This window comes from Oncorhynchus masou, chromosome 3 (assembly GCF_036934945.1).
Source record: "Oncorhynchus masou masou isolate Uvic2021 chromosome 3, UVic_Omas_1.1, whole genome shotgun sequence".
In the NCBI taxonomy this organism is placed as follows: domain Eukaryota; kingdom Metazoa; phylum Chordata; class Actinopteri; order Salmoniformes; family Salmonidae; genus Oncorhynchus; species Oncorhynchus masou.
In genome coordinates this window covers 34,599,013-34,620,450 of record NC_088214.1, presented here as the reverse complement: position 1 = coordinate 34,620,450, position 21,438 = coordinate 34,599,013, and the positions used below count along the sequence as shown (strand labels likewise).

At 43.1% G+C, this 21,438-nt stretch overlaps 1 protein-coding gene across 2 annotated transcripts in view; it reads right to left on the bottom strand.

The window, feature by feature from the left end:
• The window catches only part of LOC135515011 (chloride channel protein 2-like), a 66,524-nt gene extending 57,389 nt beyond the window's left edge, over positions 1 to 9,135 (bottom strand). For both annotated transcript variants that reach the window (XM_064938807.1, XM_064938813.1), the window contains exons 1-2: positions 8,679 to 9,135; positions 8,516 to 8,602 (exon numbers count right to left, since the gene is read on the bottom strand). In XM_064938807.1, coding sequence (XP_064794879.1) covers positions 8,516 to 8,602; positions 8,679 to 8,864 — 273 coding nt within the window. In that variant the 5' untranslated portion in view covers positions 8,865 to 9,135. The remainder of the gene's footprint in view (positions 1 to 8,515; positions 8,603 to 8,678) is intronic.
• Between the last annotated feature and the right edge of the window lie 12,303 nt (positions 9,136 to 21,438).

Below are 21,438 nucleotides of genomic sequence, written 5' to 3'. Positions count from 1 at the left end.
TGAAGTGGAAAAGAGAATGGAGGTGCAGTGGGAGATATTGGTTGAGACAGGTGGAGGAGAAGAGAAAATGTGGTAGATGGGGAGAGGAAAGTGGGGGAAATAGGTTGGAGAGAGTGAGAAGGTGGTGGAAAATGAGAGGAGAGAGAGACAGTGGAAAAGAATGATGGGAAAAGGAGAGTAGGCCTCTGCAGTGATATAGCTGTGTCCACACTGCCTATTTGGGAGTCCTACTTTTTTCAACGTCAACCAGTCCATACTTTTATAAATCTGTGAAACAGGTGAATAGCTTTGACGCAGTGTCATAAGGCAGACACCTGAGGATATTTGAAGATGGGGTGACGTAATCTACAGTAGAGACCTGACCTGGTACACACCTTTCACGCTCCGCTCCAGAGCCCGCCGGCCTCAGAATAGCGCCCTAAACGGTGGACGGTCACGACCGAGTGCGTAATCGATAAACGGACGGCAACCTTTAAATCCAGGCAGCCACTATAACTGTGCCTTGACAACAGTTCACACTGGAATACAAACCACGAATCACTGTCACATGCGCACGCATGCACGCACACGCGCGCACACACACACAATGCCTGTGCCCAGCTTTTGAAATGGATGTTTGTCTTGAATCGATTTTCTCGCTGCCACATATTTTCGCAAGCAGCGCAGCAGCCCAGTCACAGCAATAATGCGGAGGAAAAAAGCAACCAGAGATTCTGGTGTTATCTAATGTTCTGTGAATGACATCTAAAAAATCTGACAGTCACTTAAAAATCTATCAAGCCTACAAAAAAGGCACTGCTCAGTGACTGTGTCTCGGGATTTCAAATGAATGACGCATGTCCCCAAGTGATTTGCACTCATAACTTTTACATGAGCATGACCGGTTAGGGATTATCCCACTAAAAACTCACCAAAGTTTGCTGATACTGGAGCGACCGATTCTCGGCCTTGTCCTTTGCCGGCATCGTCTCAATATCCTCATCCATATGATTTATCCACGGTCCGCATTAATTTGTCACTCAATGTCCTTGCCTTTATACAGCTATAGCCTTCTACACATGTGTAATGTAGCAAGTTATTATCATAGCCTAAGCCGCCGCTGCTACTGAAGAACGAGTGCGATCTATTCCAGATGAGTAGCCGCATATGCGGGTTGTTTAAACGCCGCCTCCCTCCTCCACACGTTGGTACAGTCGGTCCCAGCGGAGTTCGAAGGGAGCGAAGTTGATGTTTTGTGTTTTGCGGGGGTGGTGCAGTGTCCAAGCACAATGAGCTTACAATTATGTTTTGTATTCGTTCCAATAGCTCTTATCTGTTTCTCCTTGAATCTATCCGTCGGCGCACAGGTGTTCTTTTGTCTACAGGTGAGAACTGATGAGTCATAATTTGGTAATAATAGTCTACCCACACTTGTTTAAAGTAACATAAACTAAAGCAGCCTAGGCTACAGTTTATAAGGGCCAGTTTCACATAACTCATGAGCACTCTGGGTGCAAAATTCCCGATGGCACAGATCCAGGATAATCTTAAGCAAATACTATAACCATACATCATGTGCTGAAGAAAAACACTAAACTGAACTTAAATCATAGTCAAAAAGCGATATCATCCTACCTCAGGTCAAGAGTGCCTAATTTTGGCTCAGTTAATTAAGATGAAATTGATTTCATTATCAACTAACCATGTATTAGGGACTCCTGAATACAAGTAACTGTGACTTCCTGGATAAAGATTAGTCCAATATTTTACAGCATTAGACATGCCCATTAAAAGCAAATTATTATTAGCCGTGATAGAGCAAATGAATCCAGAATAGACGTAATCATGCATGGACAATCAAACTGCCTGATGGAACTACTAACTACAGTATCTGGGAAAAGTCACAAAGACATCTAAATTGGCCTACAGTAATACATTTTTGTGCCCTTCACTATTAGAAAAATTGGTTCTGGATAGGACCAAACAGGGTTCTATTGCTTGCTTAATATATGGCACTCCTAAATGTTTTTGTAGGGTTATATGATCTGAACCCCAGGGGTTCTTGTTCACTGAACCAAAATTGTTTCCATATAAGGTTCTACATGGAACCAATGTCGGTTCTATACAGAACCTTAAGGGACGCCGTACACGAAGCAAGCATAGAACCCTTTTTGGTTCTATACAGAACAAAGTTTTCTAAGTATATAATACGGCACAGACATTCAGCACCATGGACAGCACCATGGTCTAAGCGTTCCAAACAGAAGACAGTTGATTGCTGATTTCAGCACCACAGCCACTGAACAGCGCCCAGCACAAAGTTCACAGCTCAAGATGAAGATTCATGACAACTGAGGCTAGTTTTGTGAGGCTGGGTTCAGTAGACATGCTATTGTTCCCATGCCCCTTTCCCTTGAACTTAGATAGGCAATATAATGTACGACTGTTGTAATACTGCTCTCAAGACTACAACATCCACAGACAGTACAGCATCCATGGAGCAGATTAAAGTTGAGTGCCTTGCTCAAGGGCACAATGGAAGAAGATAACGCAGAGGATGCCCACCACATTTTCCCGTTGCTAGCCCACCTCTGTAACCTCTAGGCTACCTTCAGTGCTGCCCTGTATGGAAGAGCTCTCACAGAAAACATGAACCACTTATCTCTCTGGAGAACGGCAGAAAGAATGGAATATGCTCTCTCTTCTGGACAGTTGTCCTTGCTGAGAACGGCTTCCACACATGCAGTGCATTCAGAAAGTATTCACACCCCTTTACTTTTTCCACATTTTGTTACATTACAGCCTTATTCAATATTTTTTTTAAATATATATATATATATATATATTCCTCATCAATCTACACATAATAATCCATAATGACGAAGCAAAAACTGTTTTTAAACATTTCTGCAAATTTAGTTAAAGTAAAAAACTGAAATATCACATTGACATAAGTATTCAGACCCCTTACTCAGTACTTTGTTGAAACACCTTTGGCAGTGATTACAGCCTTGAGTCTTCTTGGGTATGACTGAAAAGATTTTGCATGGGTCATCAGATCCTCAAAAGGTTCTACAGCTGCACCATCGAGAGCATCTTGACTGGTTGCATCACTGCCCGGTATGGCAACTACTCAGCATCCGACCGCAAGGCAATACAGAGGGTAGTGCGAACGGCCCAGTACATCACTGGGGCCAAGCTTCCTGCCATCCAGGACCTCTATACCAGGCGGTGTCAGAGGAAGGCCCTAAAAATTGTCAAAGACTCCAGCAACCCTAGTCATAGACTGTTCTATCTGCTACCACACGGCAAGCGGTACCGGAGCACTAAGTCTAGGTCCAAGAGGCTTCTATACAGCTTCTACCCGCAAGCCATAAGACTCCTGAACATCTAGTCAAATAGCTACACCACTGCCACTCTCTGTTGTAATCTAGGCATAGTCTCTTTAATGAACTCCACCTACATTTACATACTACCTCAAATAACCGCTGCCCCCGCACACTGACTCTGTACTGGCACCCCCCTGTATATATTGTTATTTTTTACCACTGCTGTTTAATTACTTGTTACTTTTATCTCTTATTTTTATCCGTATTTTTTAAAACTGCACTGTCGGTTAGGGGCTCGTAAGTAAGCATTTCACTGTAAGGTCTACACCTGTTGTATTCAGCACATGTGACTAATGCAATTTGATTTGATTTGATGACGCTACAAGCTTGGCACACCTGTATTTGGGGAGTTTGTCCCATTCTTCTCTGCACTATCAGGTTGGATGGGGAGCGTCGGTGCACAGCTATTTTCAGGTCTCTCCAGAGATGTTCGATCGGGTTTCCAGTCCTGGCTCTGGCTAGGCCACTCAAGGACATTCAGAGACTTGTCCCGAAGCCACTACTGTGTTGTCTTGGCTGTGTGCTTAGGGTCGTTGTCCTGTTGGAAGGAGAACCTTCTCCCTAGTCTGAGATAATGAGCGCTCTGAAGTAGGTTTTCATCAAAGATCTCTCTTTCCCTTGATCCTGACTAGTCTCCTAGTCCCTGCCACTGAATAACCTCCCCACAGCATGATGCTGCCACCACCATACTTCACCGTAGGGATGGTGCCAGGTTTCCTCCAGACGAGTTCCATCTTGGTTTCATCAGACCTGAGAGTCTTGTTTTTCTTGGTCTGAGAGTCCTTTTGGCAAACTCCAAGCGGGCTGTCATGTGCCGTTTACTGAGGAGTTGCTTCCGTCCATTTAAGAATGATGTCATTATGGGGTATTGTGTGTAGATTGATGAGAGAAAATAATCATTTAATCCATTTTAGAATAAGGCTGTAAAGTAACACAATGTGGAAAAATGGAAGGGATCTGAATACTTTGCGAATGCACTGTGTACTCATTACTCATTGTAAGCCCATGATATACACTGGAGGCTGTATAGCTGCATTCAAGTGACATGCACAGCCCATGGCTTCCCCTGATACTTAAAGCTACGCTTTAGCCGGTGTACACTGCATGTGTGGTATAGATTTTATCTCACCTCAGATGAGCAATGTTCGGGTCTCAAAGGACTGACTAACCATGGCCTGTAAACAAAAGCATCACTCAGATGCATAACAGCCATACAGATCACACAGCTATGCTTTTGAGTGATTTTTTTTTGTGTGATTTTATAAAATGCTTTTGAGTGATCAGGGTAAAGAAGACAGCATATGGAAGCAGTGTCTTTACACAGTGGATTTCTGGGGAATAGGGATAGGTAAATTGCCTGGCTACCCAGACTTCTTGCTCCGCCCAAACGCTCCGCCATGCCCACGGATGTTAGTTCCTTCTCCGCATTGAGTCTAGATCTGAGTGCCTCCCCGAGCCTTCAACGAATGTGAACACATTCAGGGCCGTCTGATTGGTCCAGAAACTGATGGGTTGGGCCGGAGCCAGAACACATCTGGGTAAAGCCACGGTTTTAAAACTGGTAACTGGCTTTCATACGCTGATTGGTTAGAGACGATCCAATTGCTGATGACTTTGTTTAGTACAACACCCCTCTTGCCTTCGTCACCACAAACAATTTCAATGATGGCGGTCTCAGACTAAAGTATGTGGTGAACGACAGAGCAGCGGAAGAATTTAGTGTGAGTCGTCAGGCTAATAGAGAGCTGCTTGGGGGACCATGGGTGGAACAAGAGCCCTCAGCTCTGTTACACCTAATAAAGGCACTGTAATTAAAATGGATTGTAGACTAGAGCTGCAAATGCTAGTTGCTATGCAGGGACATAAAGTACAAGCCCATTGAGTCCATACACTGTTTTGAATCACAGAGTAAAGCTACAGCATCGATTTACAGTACCGCTTTGCATAAGTCATCCTCCATCATCACACAGTCAGCGAGTCAATCAGATGGAAAAGAGACTGCAAGACAGATCATCGAACGGAGCTCCATGACATGAGGACATTGTGAAGAGACAATTGCTAATTTAGTGGCAGGTTTCAAGACATTCAACAATGCTCATATGAGCTTCCCTTACTGAATCTTCTTCTGAGGCCAGCTGTGCCCCAAGGGCAGAAATGTAATGTGATTGGTTAAGTTTAAGCAAGACATGCGGTTGGTTAAGGTTAGGGTTAGGGGTTGGGTGATGTTTAGGGAAGAAATGTGGGGAGAGGGAAGGGGTACTAAGCTAACATATGGAATTGTTTCAGGGTGGTCATACCATGGATCATTTAGCTATTTAGAATTTAGAATTGTAGGACCCCTTCAGGTATAAAAATATATATATATAAAAAATATTTGATAAAATATTGAATTTGGCCTTTACTACCAAAGCCCATAGAAACGCATTGAATAACACATTCATAAACGGCAAAAAAAGGCAGTCAAATTATAAATCATAAGAAATGTGGTTCTGAAGTATCTGTCCTATATCTAGGAGATATAAGAAAGCTCAAGAAATATTAGTGGGTTTTTTGGACACATAATTAACCCCTTATTTTTGTTGGCACAAAACGACCCACATACTTCCATTCGTTTGAATGGGTTACCTTCAGACGTGTTCTGTGACTTTTGTGGGGGTCGTAGAACAAAAACGAAGAACACAGTTCAGACTCTACAGATGCTTTCGTGAGAAGGCTGATTTTCGGACGTCTGAGGTTCTGACAAACACAGCTGTAGCTGGACCACCTTCCATCACAGATGTGCAATGGCCGACATAGGTGGATGTGGTAAATTGAGACGCAGCCCATGATATCTCTAGCTTAAACGGACACATTTTGATGGGGATTATTTTTATTATGTTACTTAGATTGACGCACGGGCTGCTCTTAAGGATTTCAGACCTGGGTTCAAATACATGTGTATTTGAATATCTGATACACAGCCCAAAACAAATACTTTTATTTTAGTTTTTGAATGGTTAAATAGTCTACCTAATTGTATTTGAGAGTTTTTTCTAATACTTATTTCAAATACTGTTTTCAAATTCCTGGGTTAAATGCATGGCAGTGTATTTGAGTCAGTGCATTTGAGTATTGCCAAATATATTTAAATATTCAACTACTTGTCTTTTCAAATCAAATATATCTGAACGCTTGCTTTGACTATACTGTAATAGGTCTGTGTGAAAGTTCAGCCACAAAATGTGATTGGTTAAATTTAGGCAAGTAATTCCAAATTATTAAGTTTAGGGTTAGTGTAAGAGTTGGGGTGGTGTCCTGCACCACATCCACCACCAACCTTCCCACCTATGAGCTCTGCCCACTGGCTGTTGAGCTTTCAACCAATCACATTCGTTTTGCCCTGGAGGCAGAACTGCCCTTAGAACAAGATAGAATACAGAAAACTACAATCTGCTTCAGGCATACCCCATAATCAAAACCGACTTTGGAAACTTGTGAAGATACTCAACAATGACCTTTCCCTCACCCACTCTGTAGCCTACAAAACTGGGCAATTGATCACTGAATTTGTTTCCTTATGAATATTACATGTTGTGGTTTATGTGTTGTGCTGTGCTAATTTGCCATTTCGCTCCAGGCCTTTAGGGCCTTGGAGTATCAGTGGCTCTCATCGTACACAGGATGAAAAGACTGGATTCCCCTGAGAGAAAGAGCCTCTGATTGGCTGACAGAAGAATTCCGCTGCAGTGATGAGGCTGTTGATAGGCTGTTGGCATGGTAATGGAACTGGCTCATGGTAATGGAACAACAAAATCATGGGCCAACACACACACACACACACACACACACACACACACACACACACACACACACACACACACACACACACACACATTCACAAATATGCAGAAACGTGCACACATAATCCAATCCAATAATATTTATTTTGACAAAGGCTCAAACTGTGGCAACACAAACATATAATTTTCTTCTCAGTGAGAAAGAGGAGTTATTACGTGTGTTTTGTCTCTCTCTGCAATATCGATTGCTGTAGGTGTGCTTCTGCTTTGAATACCATGCAGGTACTACTGTGGCTGTGTCTTTGAGCAGCTGTATTGTCGTTCCTACAGTAGTGAAACTAGGTGCTCTGCAGTCCCAAGCACCAACACACTGACCCAGTTCAACCTTCAGTCTCAACAGGAACAATCCGGAATAAATACACACCTGTGGAGTTTATTTTGGCACCCCACTATGGGAACAAATTATTCATAAATGGTACGACCTACAGAGATGAATCTGAGAGTAGAGTGTGTGTGTGTGTGTGTGTGTGTGTGTGTGTGTGTGTGTGTGTGTGTGTGTGTGTGTGTGTGTGTGTGTGTGTGTGTGTGTGTGTGTGTGTGTGTGTGTGTAAACACATGTACATGCACGTAGAGGAGGAGGGTGGACAAGTACCAGTTAGGGAACTGAAGAGAGTCATTTTAGGTTTTCCAAGTGGGTCAAACCATTTAAAGAAACCTAAATAAAATCTGCAGACTGGATCATACTCTCTCGATGACGTCATCGCAATTTTTGCATGTCAATGAGTGGATTCAATGTCAAAATATGACATACAGGTCTTAGAAGTAGAAACACTTTATTATTATTAAACGTCACAGAAACGACAAGAAAGAAAAGTCATCTGAGCGAATAAAATAGCCGTTCGCCGTGCGCGTAAATTTCAAGATGAACCGCAGCAATGAGGGACCTTATAAGGACCTTGAGCCCCGACGACGACTTGATGCGGAAAGTGGAATAGGATACATAACCACCTGTACCTCTTCTCCTAACAAGTTTCGGTGTCTAGATAAAGGATGCCAATAGATATATAGCCCAATGTCACTACATTGAACATGATTTCATTTTTGCAATAAAAACATGTTATAGCCTACAGGCTATAGACAATTCAATGTGACTCTGACTCAATAACCGATTTATTTGCCCTCGAGCATGAACACATTAGCGAAGTTCAATTGATACTCTATTGATAGGCTACCTGATGAAAGCAAGCGGGGAATAATGACAAAATAATTTGACCCATTGTTTTCGTCGTCACCGGGGAAAGACAGGATACCGGAGGCGGTATGTGGGCATGATGGACTTGAGGTTGCCGAGGACTCATTCATACTCACATTTCCCTCGTCCGGCAGTCCGGTTCCTTTGGTGTGTTTATCCTCTTCGAGGCTACGATCCCTAACCGTCAGCTGCGCCCCTCCATCCTTCGTGTAACAGAGTGAATAAAAATGAGGAATATCTCTGCGCGTTTCGTGCATAAACTCCAACTTCCAAGCTTACTTTTCTCTTGATCAGTGGTCCATCCACAAGCAGAGGCGCTCCACTCCAATCTCCTGTCTCATTCACTCTTCTGCACCTCGGGTAAACGTGAAAACTGGTGGCCTGTTGCTGGTGCCTTGATTGGTTGTGCGCACACAGCACCTCAAACTTCTGAACACTGCTGCGTTCATCCGCGTCGATGCGCATGCATTCAGACAGCAGCTGGCCCCGGAGCGACAGCAGAGCTACCCCGTCAAATGTGAGTGTGTGACTGTGAACGTCATTTTTTTGCCAAATTATGTGTTATATAAATAATGTATTATATAAATAAGCTCGAGCTGTATCGACAGCGGGGTAGGCTACCGGGTGTTCGTGATGCAATGCGGGTTCTGTCAGTGCCACGTTTCCCCCTTATCTCCTTGTGAAGAAAGTCCAGACGCGGTTGCCATTACCGGGAGCTGGTGGCGCATTCGTCTTAATTAACGAGCGCCGTTCGAGGTGTCTGCAGATAGATAAAGGCATGGAGGGAGTATCACTGTCTGGCCGTGTGCAACCTGTGACGGGTGTGCACTCAACACTCTCTCAACACTTCACACAAAGCCGGCCATACAACCTACTCATTCTCTCTCTCTCTCTCTCTCTCTCTCTCTCTCTCTCTCTCTCTCTCTCTCTCTCTCTCACACACACACACACTCACACACACACACGCTTTCAGTTAATATGGGGTGCAATATGTCTCGAAGTATCATTCTACTGGCTGGCTTGATTGTCCACAAATACGGGGATCAATCAACGTCCACCCTGAGATTTTGCTCTTCCCTCCTATCGAATTGTATCGTCACTGCCTCTCACAGCTGCGACCCGTGGGCATTCGAGTAGCACCCGGTGGAAGATTGAATCCGAGGTGATGACTAACACTTGTTGTTCTCTTCTGTTCCTGAAATATAAATACACAGAGTAGACCTAATGGTTGGCTACTGAGCTATAAAAGCTTCAGCAGGACCGCCACCAGTGTGTGTGTGTAATTCATGAAATCTTGAATTCACCTTGGCATGAAGAACACTGGAACAGTCAAAGTATTCTCGAGAACATACTTAACATTATTCTAATGATAATCCAGATAATTAGCCCTACACCCTTTTCAAACACATATAGCCTAGTGGGATGAATATTCATCACATTTTTATTAGTTGCCCATTATTTATGATAGACCTTGCAGGTCAAAATGTTCATTGTTTGCCTGTCAATGTCATCCTGTAAGTCCCATTCAGTGGCCACTGGTCATTCAGAGCAGGTGGGGCAGAACAACAGATTTTTACCTTGTTAGCTCAGGTATTTGATCTTGCAACCTTTCAGTTACTAGTCCAATGCTCTAACCAGTAGGCTACCTACCACCCCAAGGAGTGATTAAGAACGAGAACTAGTGGCTAATTATCACAAAGGAATCATTAGCCTGCTATTCAGTGGAGTGGCTGTGTGGTACAAAGTCTAAGCTTAAGGGTCTCTTTTCCTAGTTTAAAATTAACATTCAACTTTGGCCATGCTGTTGATGAAGCATGATTTGCGCTGCGCTTAAAACAACTGTCAACCTGGAACTGAAAAATCTGACTTTAGTTAGTTCAAGACAACTGGGAACTCAGGAAAATACGTTTTGAACTTTCATCCAACTCGGAATTGTAAATCCGGAACTCGGGCCTCTTTCTAGAGCTATGACCTGAAGATCAATGACGTCATCATGAGTTTACCTTTTTGTTTTTTGAGTTCTAAATTGTCTTGAAAGCACCATAAATGATGACAAAGTTTGATGACAAAATTTGCCCACGAAGGACCGCCGCGCCACCTTCCTGTTCAAAGGAGCACAGCACAACAAGGTGAGTCCAAAAATGTATTGTATGCTGCTGCATAAATGATGTAATATGCCAGGGAGATATGTATACTGTAGCTAAGAAAGTAATACTAAGTGTATGTTGTGTAGTAAGCTTTTAGTAGCCCATGTGCCTCACCCTAATAATTTAGCATATTTTCACCTCTAATTTTGCCTACTATTCTGACTTCGTGGTGCATATGTAGCCTATAACCTATTTTAGAAAAATGTAATCATTGAATATTGTAAGAGCTTTCATTGTCTGCTTATATGCCCCCTTTATTTATCCTCTGGTTCTGACTTGATGTACAGGGAGAACACTGTAAGAACGGCCCATGTTCTGAATTCTGTCGCTGTACATTTCAAAAGTGCTGAACAAATAGTTATATTCACTACGTCCATCCTAGCTCGCTCATTAATGTCTTAATCGAAATTACGGATTGTGTCTTATCCACTTGTTGTCCCCTTATGGCATAGTTTGTGCATCCCAATTGTCATTAGAAACCACATTTGTTTAAGCAAGTCATCCATATCAGCTATGTTTTTTTAAAGGCAGTAAATGAGGCAGAATGAACTGTTTCACTGCCAGACAAGGCTCAGCTGATAGCCAGTTGTAACAGTGGTAATTTGTTGGGACTCTGCTGCTGGGACAGCTTTATGGAGGCCATAACAGTTTGTGGGCACCGTTTGTCACCATTATTGTGCAATTAATGTATTGTTTAGTGTTGTGTAGTGGCTTTGTTGGCATCCATCCCACTTTCTTTTTTTTTTGCCCCACCAAGTTTTACATGCTAAAATTGCCACTGGTCCTCTTGGTGACCCACCTGATGGAACACTGTCTAAACAGCCCCCACTGTGTGATACCTCTGCAGTCAGCTCAGCTCAGGACTGTGACTGAAATATATTTTTAACGAGGCTACTTAAAGCAATTTCCTCTCCTGGCGAATTGCACAGTAGCCGGGCCTTGGTGTCTATTCAGTTTGTCTAGGCCTGCAGTGATTATGATGATGGTGTAACCTAGAGGCTGACACTGGGACTCAATCTCCCGAGTGGTACAGCGGTCTAAGGCACTGCATCTCAGTGTAAGAGGTGTCATTACAGTCCCTGGTTCAAATCCAGTCTGTATCATATCCGGCCGTGATTGGCCCAGCGTCGTCCGGGTTTGGCCAGGGTAGGCCATTATTGTAAATAAGAATTTGTTCTTAACTGACTTGCCTAGTCCCTTCTGGGACTGGAAGAGTTTGGGCTGACATCCAGAGATGTTAGATTGGGATCAATTCTGGGCTCTGGCTGAGCCACTCAAGGACATTCACAGGCTTGTCCTGAAGCCACTCCTGTGTTGTCTTGGCTGTGTGCTCTATACTTTTCTCCGTTCATCTTTCCTTCGATCCTGACTTGTTTCCCAGTCCCTGCCGCTGTAAACAATCCCCACAGCATGATGCTGTCACCACCATGCTTCACCGTAGGGATGGTGCCAGGTTTCCTCCAGACGTGATGCTTGGCATTCAGGCCAAAGAATTCAGACCAGAGAATCTTGTTTCTCATGGTCTGAGAGTCCTTTAGGTGCCTTTTGCCAAACTCCAAGCGGGCTGTCATGTGCCTTTTACTGAGGAGTGGCTTCCGTCTGGCCACTCTACTATAAAGGCCTGATTGGTGGAGTGCTGCAGAGATGGTTGTCCTTCTGGAAGGTTCTCCCATCTCCACAGAGGAACTCTGGAGCTCTGTCAGAGTGAGCATTGGGTTCTTGGTCACCTCCCTGATCTGTCTCTTGGTCACCTCCCTGACCAAGGCCCTTCTCCCCCAATTGCTCAGTTTGGCCGGGTGGCCAGATCTAGGAAGAGGCTTGGTGATTCCAAACTTCATCCATTTCAGAATGATGGAGGCCACTATGTTCTTGGGGACCTTCAATGCTGCAGACATTTTTTGATACCCTTCTCCAGATCTGTGCCTCGACACAATCCAGTCTCGGAACTCTAAGGACAATTCCTTCGACCTCATGGCTTGGATTTTGCTCTGACAACTGTGGGACCTTATATAGACAGGTGTGTGCCTATCCAAATAAAGTCCTTTCACTTGATTTTATCAAGTGGCTCAAGTTGTAGAAACATCTCAAGGATAATCAATGGAAACAGGATGCACCTGAGCTCAATTTCGAGTCTCATAGCAAAGGGTCTGAATACTTATGTAAATAAGGTATTTCAGTTTTTTAAAATTTTTAATACAGTTTAAACAATTCTAAAAACCTGTTTTAGCTTTGTCATTTTGGGTTATTGTGTTGTGTTGAAGAGCCGTTGTGTTGAAACACCGTGCGATGTTTAGCAGTGAGAATGGCAGAATGGTGAACTTACTAAATGACTGAGAGTTTGACTGTGTTATATTAGGTTGCTTCTTGTGTAAATATTTTCAGTTTGGATTTTAATGATTTGTATGTTATATTAGGTTGCTTCTTGTGTAAATATTTTCTGTTTGGATTTTGAGCAGGACATTTTTTATTGAATCAATTTTAGAATAAGGCTGTAAGTAAATGGGTCTGAATACTTTCCGAATGTACTGTACCTCTCTGGATGGTCACACACGGGATGTCTCCTAAGCATGTAGCTAAAACAACAACAAAACACCGGTCCGAGACAGTGAGTGAGTGAGTAAGACAGACAGAGAGAGATAGAGAGGGGGAGTGTGTGTGTGTGTGTGTGTGTGTGTGTGTGTGTGTGTGTGTGTGTGTGTGTGTGTGTGTGTGTGTGTGTGTGTGAGAGAGAGTGAGAGAGATTTTTGGGAGGGAAATTCTTTGAAAGTGAAAGTGCTTTACATGGTTTGCATACTTGAGTGACTATGTAAATTGTAGATCAGAAGATTATGTTGTCAGTGATAAAAAATATATAAAGTTGATACAATAGAATCCTAAGCTTCAGGCCTACCATGTCCTCTATACTCCATGCCTAAAGCAGAATTCCAATCGCTTGATTGATCAGCTGTGCACACCAAAGAATTAGATTGAACCATTTCACAATAATAAACCTTAACTCTGGTGAAAGTAGGCTAGGTAGCCCATCAACATATTATCCTCTGAACATTGGATGATATTTCTGTTGATGAGGCATTGTCATTGAGAGAGAGAGAGAGAGAGTGAGAGAAAGTTACTAAATGACAGGGGACAGACGAAAGAATAGGAGATCCTTGATATTCGTTCTCGTGACCCTTTGGCATATGGAAATGACGTGCAACAGGAAAGTTGAGTGCGCTCTGGGACTTGATAATGCGCGCCCTTCCGGCCATGAAAATGTAGGAAGGGCGCGAGGACGATAGAGGGGACACAACGTACTTCAGACATGCAGAAGGTAATTCGGAGTGGCAAGGATATATTGCGACTGAAGACAGTTAACCAGATTTTTTTTAAATGGACCACATGAATGGACATCAGAAGCAACCGAGAGGGGCATGGCGTTAAGCAGTGAGTATTCAGAGAGTGACCATTCACAGGGGTTTTCATAATTAACTGAACTAATGGGTAAAATCAAACTATCATGAGCCTGTGTCTTTGGGGACAAATACAAGTTGACTGAAGTTGACTGAATTGAATTGCCCAGCCAGGGCCACTGACCAATAGCAAAGATTTCCTTAAATGGGTTTAATATGTAGGTACAGCTGAAGTCGGAAGTTCACATACACCTCAGCCAAATACATTTAAACTCAGTTTTTCACAATTCCTGACATTTCATCCTAGTAAAAATTCCCTGTCTTAGGTCAGTTAGGATCACCACTTTATTTTAAGAATATGAAATGTCAGAATAATAGTAGAGAGTGTGATTGATTTCAGCTTTTATTGCTTTCATCACATTCCCAGTGGGTCAGAAGTTTACATAAACTCAATTTGTATTTTGTAGCATTGCCTTTAAATTGTTGAATTTGTGTCAAACATTTCAGGTCGCCTTCCACAAGCTTCCCACAATAAGTTGGGTGAATTTTTGCCCATTCCTCCTGACAGAGCTGGTGTAACTGAATCAGTTTTGTAGGCCTCCTTGCTTGCACACGCTTTTTCGGTTCTGCCCACAAATGTTCTATAGGATTGAGGTCAGGGCTTTGTGATGGCCACTCCAATACCTTGACTTTGTTGTCCTTAAGCCATTTTGCAACAACTTTGGAAGTATGCTTGTGGTCATTGTTCATTTGGAAGACCCATTTGTGACCAAGCTTTAACTTCCTGACTGATGTCTTGAGATGTTGCTTCAATATATCCACATAATCTTCCTACCTCATGATGCCATCTATTTTGTGAAGTGCACCAGTCCCTCCTGCAGCAAAGTACCCCCACAACATGATGCTGCCACCCCCGTGCTTCACGGTTGGGATGGTATTCTTCGGCTTGAAAGCATCCCCCTTTTTCCTCCAAATATAACGATGGTCATTATGGCCAAACAGTTCTATTTTTGTTGTTGTTTGTTTTTGCACTTTTGCACCAAAGTACGTTCATCTCTAGGAGACAGAACAACGCCTCCTTCCTGAGCGGTATGACGGCTGCGTGGTCCCATTGTGTTTATATTTGCGTACTATTGTTTGTAGAGTTGAACGTGGTACCTTCGGGCGTTTGGAAATTGCTCCCAAGGATGAACCAGACTTGTGGAGGTCTACAATTTTTTTCTGAGGTCTTGGATGATTTCTTTTGATTTTCCCAAGTAAAGAGGCACTGTTTGAAGGTAGGCCTTGAAATACATTCACAGGTACACCTCCAATTGACTCAAATTATGTCAATTAGTCTATCACAAGCTTCGAAAGCCATGACATAATTATCTGGAATTTTCCAAGCTGATTAAAGGCACAGTCAACTTCGTGTATGTACACTTCTGACCTACTGGAATTGTGATACAGTGAATTAGAAGTGAAATAATCTGTCTGTAAACAATTGTTGGAAAAATTACTTGTGTCATGCACAAAGTAGATGTTCTAACCGACTTGCCAAAACTACAGTTTGTTACAAGAAATTTGTGCAGTGGCTGAAAAAATAGTTTTAATGACTCCAACCTAAGTGTATGTAAACTTCCAACTTCAACTGTATGTGTCCAGGACTGCTGCTGCTGTGCATGGTAGCCTCTGAGGTGTGGGATGCTGAGACCAGGCCCATAGACTTTGTGTGTGACAGAGAGTCCCGGAGGGACCTAAACACTGTGGCAGACATGGAGGCTGCATTGGTGAGGCTAAACCTGTATGTTTTAAACAATCTGCCATATACGTTACCTTTAACACAGAGAGTAGCTCTCTGTCTGTCTGTCTGTTCAATCTGTCCGTCCGTCCGTCCGTCTTACCTCTCTCCTTTAATGTCTGTATGCTTCTCTCCTCTCTTCAGGCTGATTGTGATGTCTTGAAGACCCTGCCGTCCCCCATTCAGCTCCCCTGCATCAAGGTTCACAAGGCTTCCTGGGAGAGGAAATCGGTACGCTATCAAACACTTCAACTTCTGCTTCTCAAGGCAGATGATTTGTTTTCCTTGGTTCAGTAGCATCCAATTGTGGCAATAATTTGATGTTTGTATCTCTCTCTCTCTCTTTCTCTGTGTGTGTGTGTGTGTGTGTGTGTGTGTGTGTGTGTGTGTTTGCATGTGTTATCTATGTGTGTGTATGTGTTTTTACCACAGGCTCAGGAGAAGAGGAGGGACATAGCTTCGTCTCTGGGTGCTCTGACTGGGAGTGTGAGGGCTGTTATGACACTGAGCCAGCCTGGCTGTGCCTCAACTCTTCTGGAGAGGCTGGAGCATACTGTCAACAACTACCTACACATAGTCACACACCTGGACATCACGGTAAGAGATAATAATAAATACATACACAGACATATATATATATATATATACACACACAGTGCATTCAGAAAGTATTCAGACCCTTTCACTTTTTTCAAATTTTGTTACATTACAGCCTTATTCTAAAATTAATTAAATATTTTTTTTCTTATCAATCTACACGCAATACCCCGTAATGACAAAGCAAACCAGGTTACATTTTTTTGCAAATGTTTTAAAAATTAAAAACAGAAATACCTTATTCACATAAGTATTCAGACCATTTTCTATGGGACTCTAAATTGAGCTCAGGTGCATCCTGTTTCTATTGATCATCCTTGAGATGTTTTTACAACTTGATTGGAGTCCACCTGTAGTAAATTCAATTGATTGGACATGATTTGTAAAGGCACACACCTGTCTATATAAAAGTCCCACAGTTGACAGTGCATGTCAGAGCAAAAACCAAGCCATGAGGTCAAAGGAATTGTCCGTAAAGCTCAGAGACAGGATTGTGTCAAGGCACACATCTGGGGAAGGGTACCAAAACATTTCTGTACCATTGAAGGTCCCCAAGAACACAATGGCCTCAATCATTCTTAAATGGAAGAAGACTCTTCCTCAAGCCGTCCACCGGCCAAACTGAGCAATTGGGGGAGAAAGGCCTTGGTCAGGTCAGGGAGGTGATCAAGAACCTGATGGTCACTCTGACAGAGCTCCAGAGTTCCTCTGTGGAGATGGGAGAACATTCCAGAAGGACAACCATATCTGCAGCACTCCTCCAATAAGGTCTTTATGGTAGGGTGGCCAGACGGAAGCCACTCCTCAGTAAAAGGCACTTGACAGCCCACTTAGTTTCCCAAAAGGCACCTAAAAACTCTCAGACCATGAGAAATAAGATTCTCCGGTCTGATGAAACCAAGACTGAACTCTTTGGCCTGAAAGCTAAGCACCATGTCTGGAGGAAACCTGGCACCATCCCTACAGTGAAGTATGGTGGTGGCAGCATCATACTGTGGGGATGTTTTCAGCGGCAGGGACTGGGAGACTAGTCAGGATCGAGGGAAAGACGAACGGAGCAAAGTACAGAGAGATCCTTGAAGAAAACCTGCTCCAGAGCACTCGGGAACTCAGACTGGGGCGAAGGTTCACCTTCCAACAGGACAATGATCCTAAGCACACAGCCAAGACAACGCAGGAGTGGCTTCGGGACAAGCCGGTGAATGTCCTTGAGTGGCCCAGCCAGAGCCGGATTGAACCCAATCGAACATGTCAGGAGACCTGAAAATAGCTGTGCAGCGACGCTCCCCATCCAACCTGACAGAGCTTAAGAGGATCTGCAGAGAAGAATGGGAGAAACTTCCCAAATACAGGTGTGCCAAGCTTGTAGGGTCATACCCAACAAGACTCAACGCTGTAATCACTGCCAAAGGTGCTTCAACAAAGTACTGAGTAAAGGGTCTGATATTTCCATATTTTTTTTTATACATTACTAAAAATGTCTAGAAAACTGTTTTTGCTTTGTCATTATGGGGAATTGTGTGTAGATTAATGAGGGGAAAAATATTTAATCCATTTTTGAATAAGGCTGTAATGTAACAAAATGTAAGTCAAGTCAAGCAGTCATACTTTCAGAATGCACTGTGTGTGTGTGTACAAACACACCCACATGCAATTTTATTCATTTTGTAAACAAACACATCCATTTCGCCGCCCACACGTAGTTAGCCTATCAGTGTTGCTAAGTCACTATCGTTTCCATATGAAAAAGGCAGTATCCTGTCTTTTTCCAGGAATCTCTCATTGACTCCCTCTCATTTCATATGTAGCTGTGACCCCGACGACCCCTGCTCTTCCTTCCCCAGGAAGAAAAGCAGATAGCAGGGCATACCTTCCCCATGACAGAGGCACAGCCATGTAGGCCGAGCCTGGAGTGCTTATGCAAGGGACAGGCCATTCACCAGCAACATTTGTCATAAGACTAGCTAGAAACGAGCAAAACAGAACAGTTGTTTCTTTCCAATTGGCATTCACAATGTGTGTCTTGAGTGTGTCTCATTCTCATCACACAGTGTCAACAAAAGGCTTTCATGTGTATTATCAAATTACCAATGCAGACTCCAGCTCTAAATCAACAAATACTTAGGCAAAGTTAATAGCGTTTGTAATGGAAACTTGTTGGGAATGTACAGGTTCCATATTTGGACATGTGGGTGATTCCTCAAAATGTAAATCCATAGAAGGAAGAAGGATTGTTTAGGCTATATGTGACGTCTGTATCTTAAAGCATAATTGAGAAATAGTATACACTGAACAAAAATATAAAAGAAGCATGTAAAGTGTTGGTCCCATGTTTCTTGAGCTGAAATAAAAGATCCCAAATATTTTTTTTTAGATGCACAAAAAGCTTATTTCTCTCCAATTTTATGCACATATTTGTTTACATCGCTGTTAATGAGCATATTTGTCCATTGCCAAGATACGCCACACCTGTCAGGTGGATGGATTATCAAGAAGCTGATTCAACAGCATGATCATTACACAGGTGCACCTTGTGCTGGGCACAATAAAAGGCCACTCTAAACTGTGCAGTTTTATCACACAACACAATTCCACAGATGTCTCAAGTGTTGAGGAAGCCATAAGCCGCCTCCTACATTGTTTTAGGGAATTTGGCTGTATGTCCAACCTGTCTCGCAACCAACCGGTCTCGCATGACCATGTGTAATCACACCACCCCAGGATTTCCACTTCCGTTTTTTTCACCTGCGGGATCGTCTGAGACCAGTCACCCAGACAGATGATGAAACTGTGGGTTTACACAACCAAAGAATTTCTGCACAAACTGACACCTTCTCAGGGAAGCTCATCTCGGTGCTCGTCATCATTGACCTGACTGCAGTTCGGCATCATAACCGACTTCAGTGGGCAAATACTCACCTTCGATGGCCACTGGCACTCTGGAGTAGCGTGCTCTTCACGGATGAATCCCAGTTTCAACTGTACTGGGCAGATGCAATCGTTCCTCTTAAGAAGTAAAAGGACCCTTCTATGGATTTCATTTAGTGAAAATCTAAAATATTAAGGTCTTTTTAGTTCTCGCTTAGTGAGGAATCACCCAGGTGTGTTATATTCTTGTTATACTGACTTTCTCTCTTCCTCCACCCCCCCCCGTTCTCCCACTCTTTCCATCCTACCTATACCCCACCTTGTCCCTATTCCCCCTGGTCCTACAGGAGTCTGTGGAGAGCCCAGTGTTGTCCTGTACCCCTCAGAGTACCCACAGCCTGAGCACTGTTCTGTGGACTTTCAGCAGACTGCTCACTGGCAAGCTGGAGTGGCTTATGGCTGATCTGACCCACAGGTGCCCCAGAAGATGATGGAGAGGAAACAAGGATAGGAAGCTGCTTAAGGGTATTGAGATGCAGCCACATAGAGAGATCCGCTTTAGAGTATTGAAACGGGCCCAAAGAGCAAAGTAGACGAAAAGAGGGAGCTGCTTTCGAGTACTGAGATGCCCCCAGAGAAGAGAGGAGACGAGGAGAGGGGAGCTGCTCAGAGAGGAGAAATGAAACAACGCCCTGCTACAACAGAAAGCAGCCTTTTGTCTGGCTGATAATGAAAATATGTTTGATGAAACATGGAGATACGTTACCCTCTGCTGGTCATTATTTGGAACTAGAGTTCACTCTTTCAGGCTTCAGCGTGGACTGCGGGATGTTTCTGCAGCACTACTACAAGGACAAAAGGAATAAGAAGAATGTATGTGTTGACACAATGACATCATGATTGATGAAATGAAGGACTATTTGATGGCTTGCAATGTAAGGCACCTACCAACAGAGCATTTGGAACAAGTATGAAGCAATTGGAGTTCTTATTTGGATGCGATCATATACTAGTCCGCTTTTAGTATTTTAATATATTGTTCACTGTACATAACATTGGTTTTAAAACTGTATTTTCATTAATTAATTAATGAATCAGGCTATATAAATATTTCCTTATACTTGTGTGAAATTATTCAAATTAAACCCACAAATGAAATTGTAGCCTGCCTACACTCAGAAAAATCCTGTCTCATAAAATGCCAAGTTTTACGCATAATGTTTTAATTAAACTTCTGTGAAAGTAATACAAATACTCGCTGAAACCAACCAGCTGTTGTACAATTTTGGGGTCATGAGGTGATCAAGGAGGGACCATCACTAATTAGATAAACAACAAAATGTTACACATTAGGCGTGGTCAATAAAAGACTGACAGATAGGAAGAGCTTTTGCAGGGATGGTGGCAAGTAGTGTGGAAGAAATGGAAGAAATGGAGAGAAGATTGGAGAGAAGATTGGAGAAGCTTGGAGAAGCAACAGCTGTGCTGGAGTGCGATCACTATGGGTGATTGTTCTGATGTAAGGAGTGGAATGATGATGTTCAAGAATCTGAATGGTCTGTAATGGAAAGACATAGGAAGAAGAGAGATCGTGATACTGAAGGGTAGGACATTTCTCGCATGAGTAGCCTCGTTTCACTGCCAAAAATGATCTGAAGGATCTGAATGTAGGATAACAGGGACTCTCAGCAACTATATTCAATGTGCCGGACAAATTTGAGGCTATGATTAAGAAGTTGGAGCTCTTCTCTGTCTGCATTAACAAGGACAACACACAGGTCTTTCCATTATTGTATGATTTTTTTTGTGTGCAAATGAACTCAAGCTTATGGACAATGTCAAATGTGATATAACGAAGCACCTGAGTGAGTTGAGTGCGCAATTACGCAGGTACTTTCCCGAAACGGATGGCACAAACAACTGGATTCGTTATCCCTTTCATGCCCTGCCTCCAGTCCACTTACTGATATCTGAAAAAGAGAGCCTCGAAATTGCAACAAGCGGTTCTGTGAAAATTTTATTTAATCAGAAGCCACTGCCAGATTTCTGGATTGGGCTGTGCTCAGAATATCCTGCCTTTAAGACCCTGATGCCCTTTGCAACCATGTACCTATGTGAGAGTGGCTTCTCGGCCCTCACTAGCATGAAAACTAAATACAGGCACAGACTGTGTGTGCAAAAAGGCTGAGACTCTCTCCAATACAACCCAACATTACAGAGTTACTGTATGTGCATCCTTTCAAGCACACCCTTCTCAT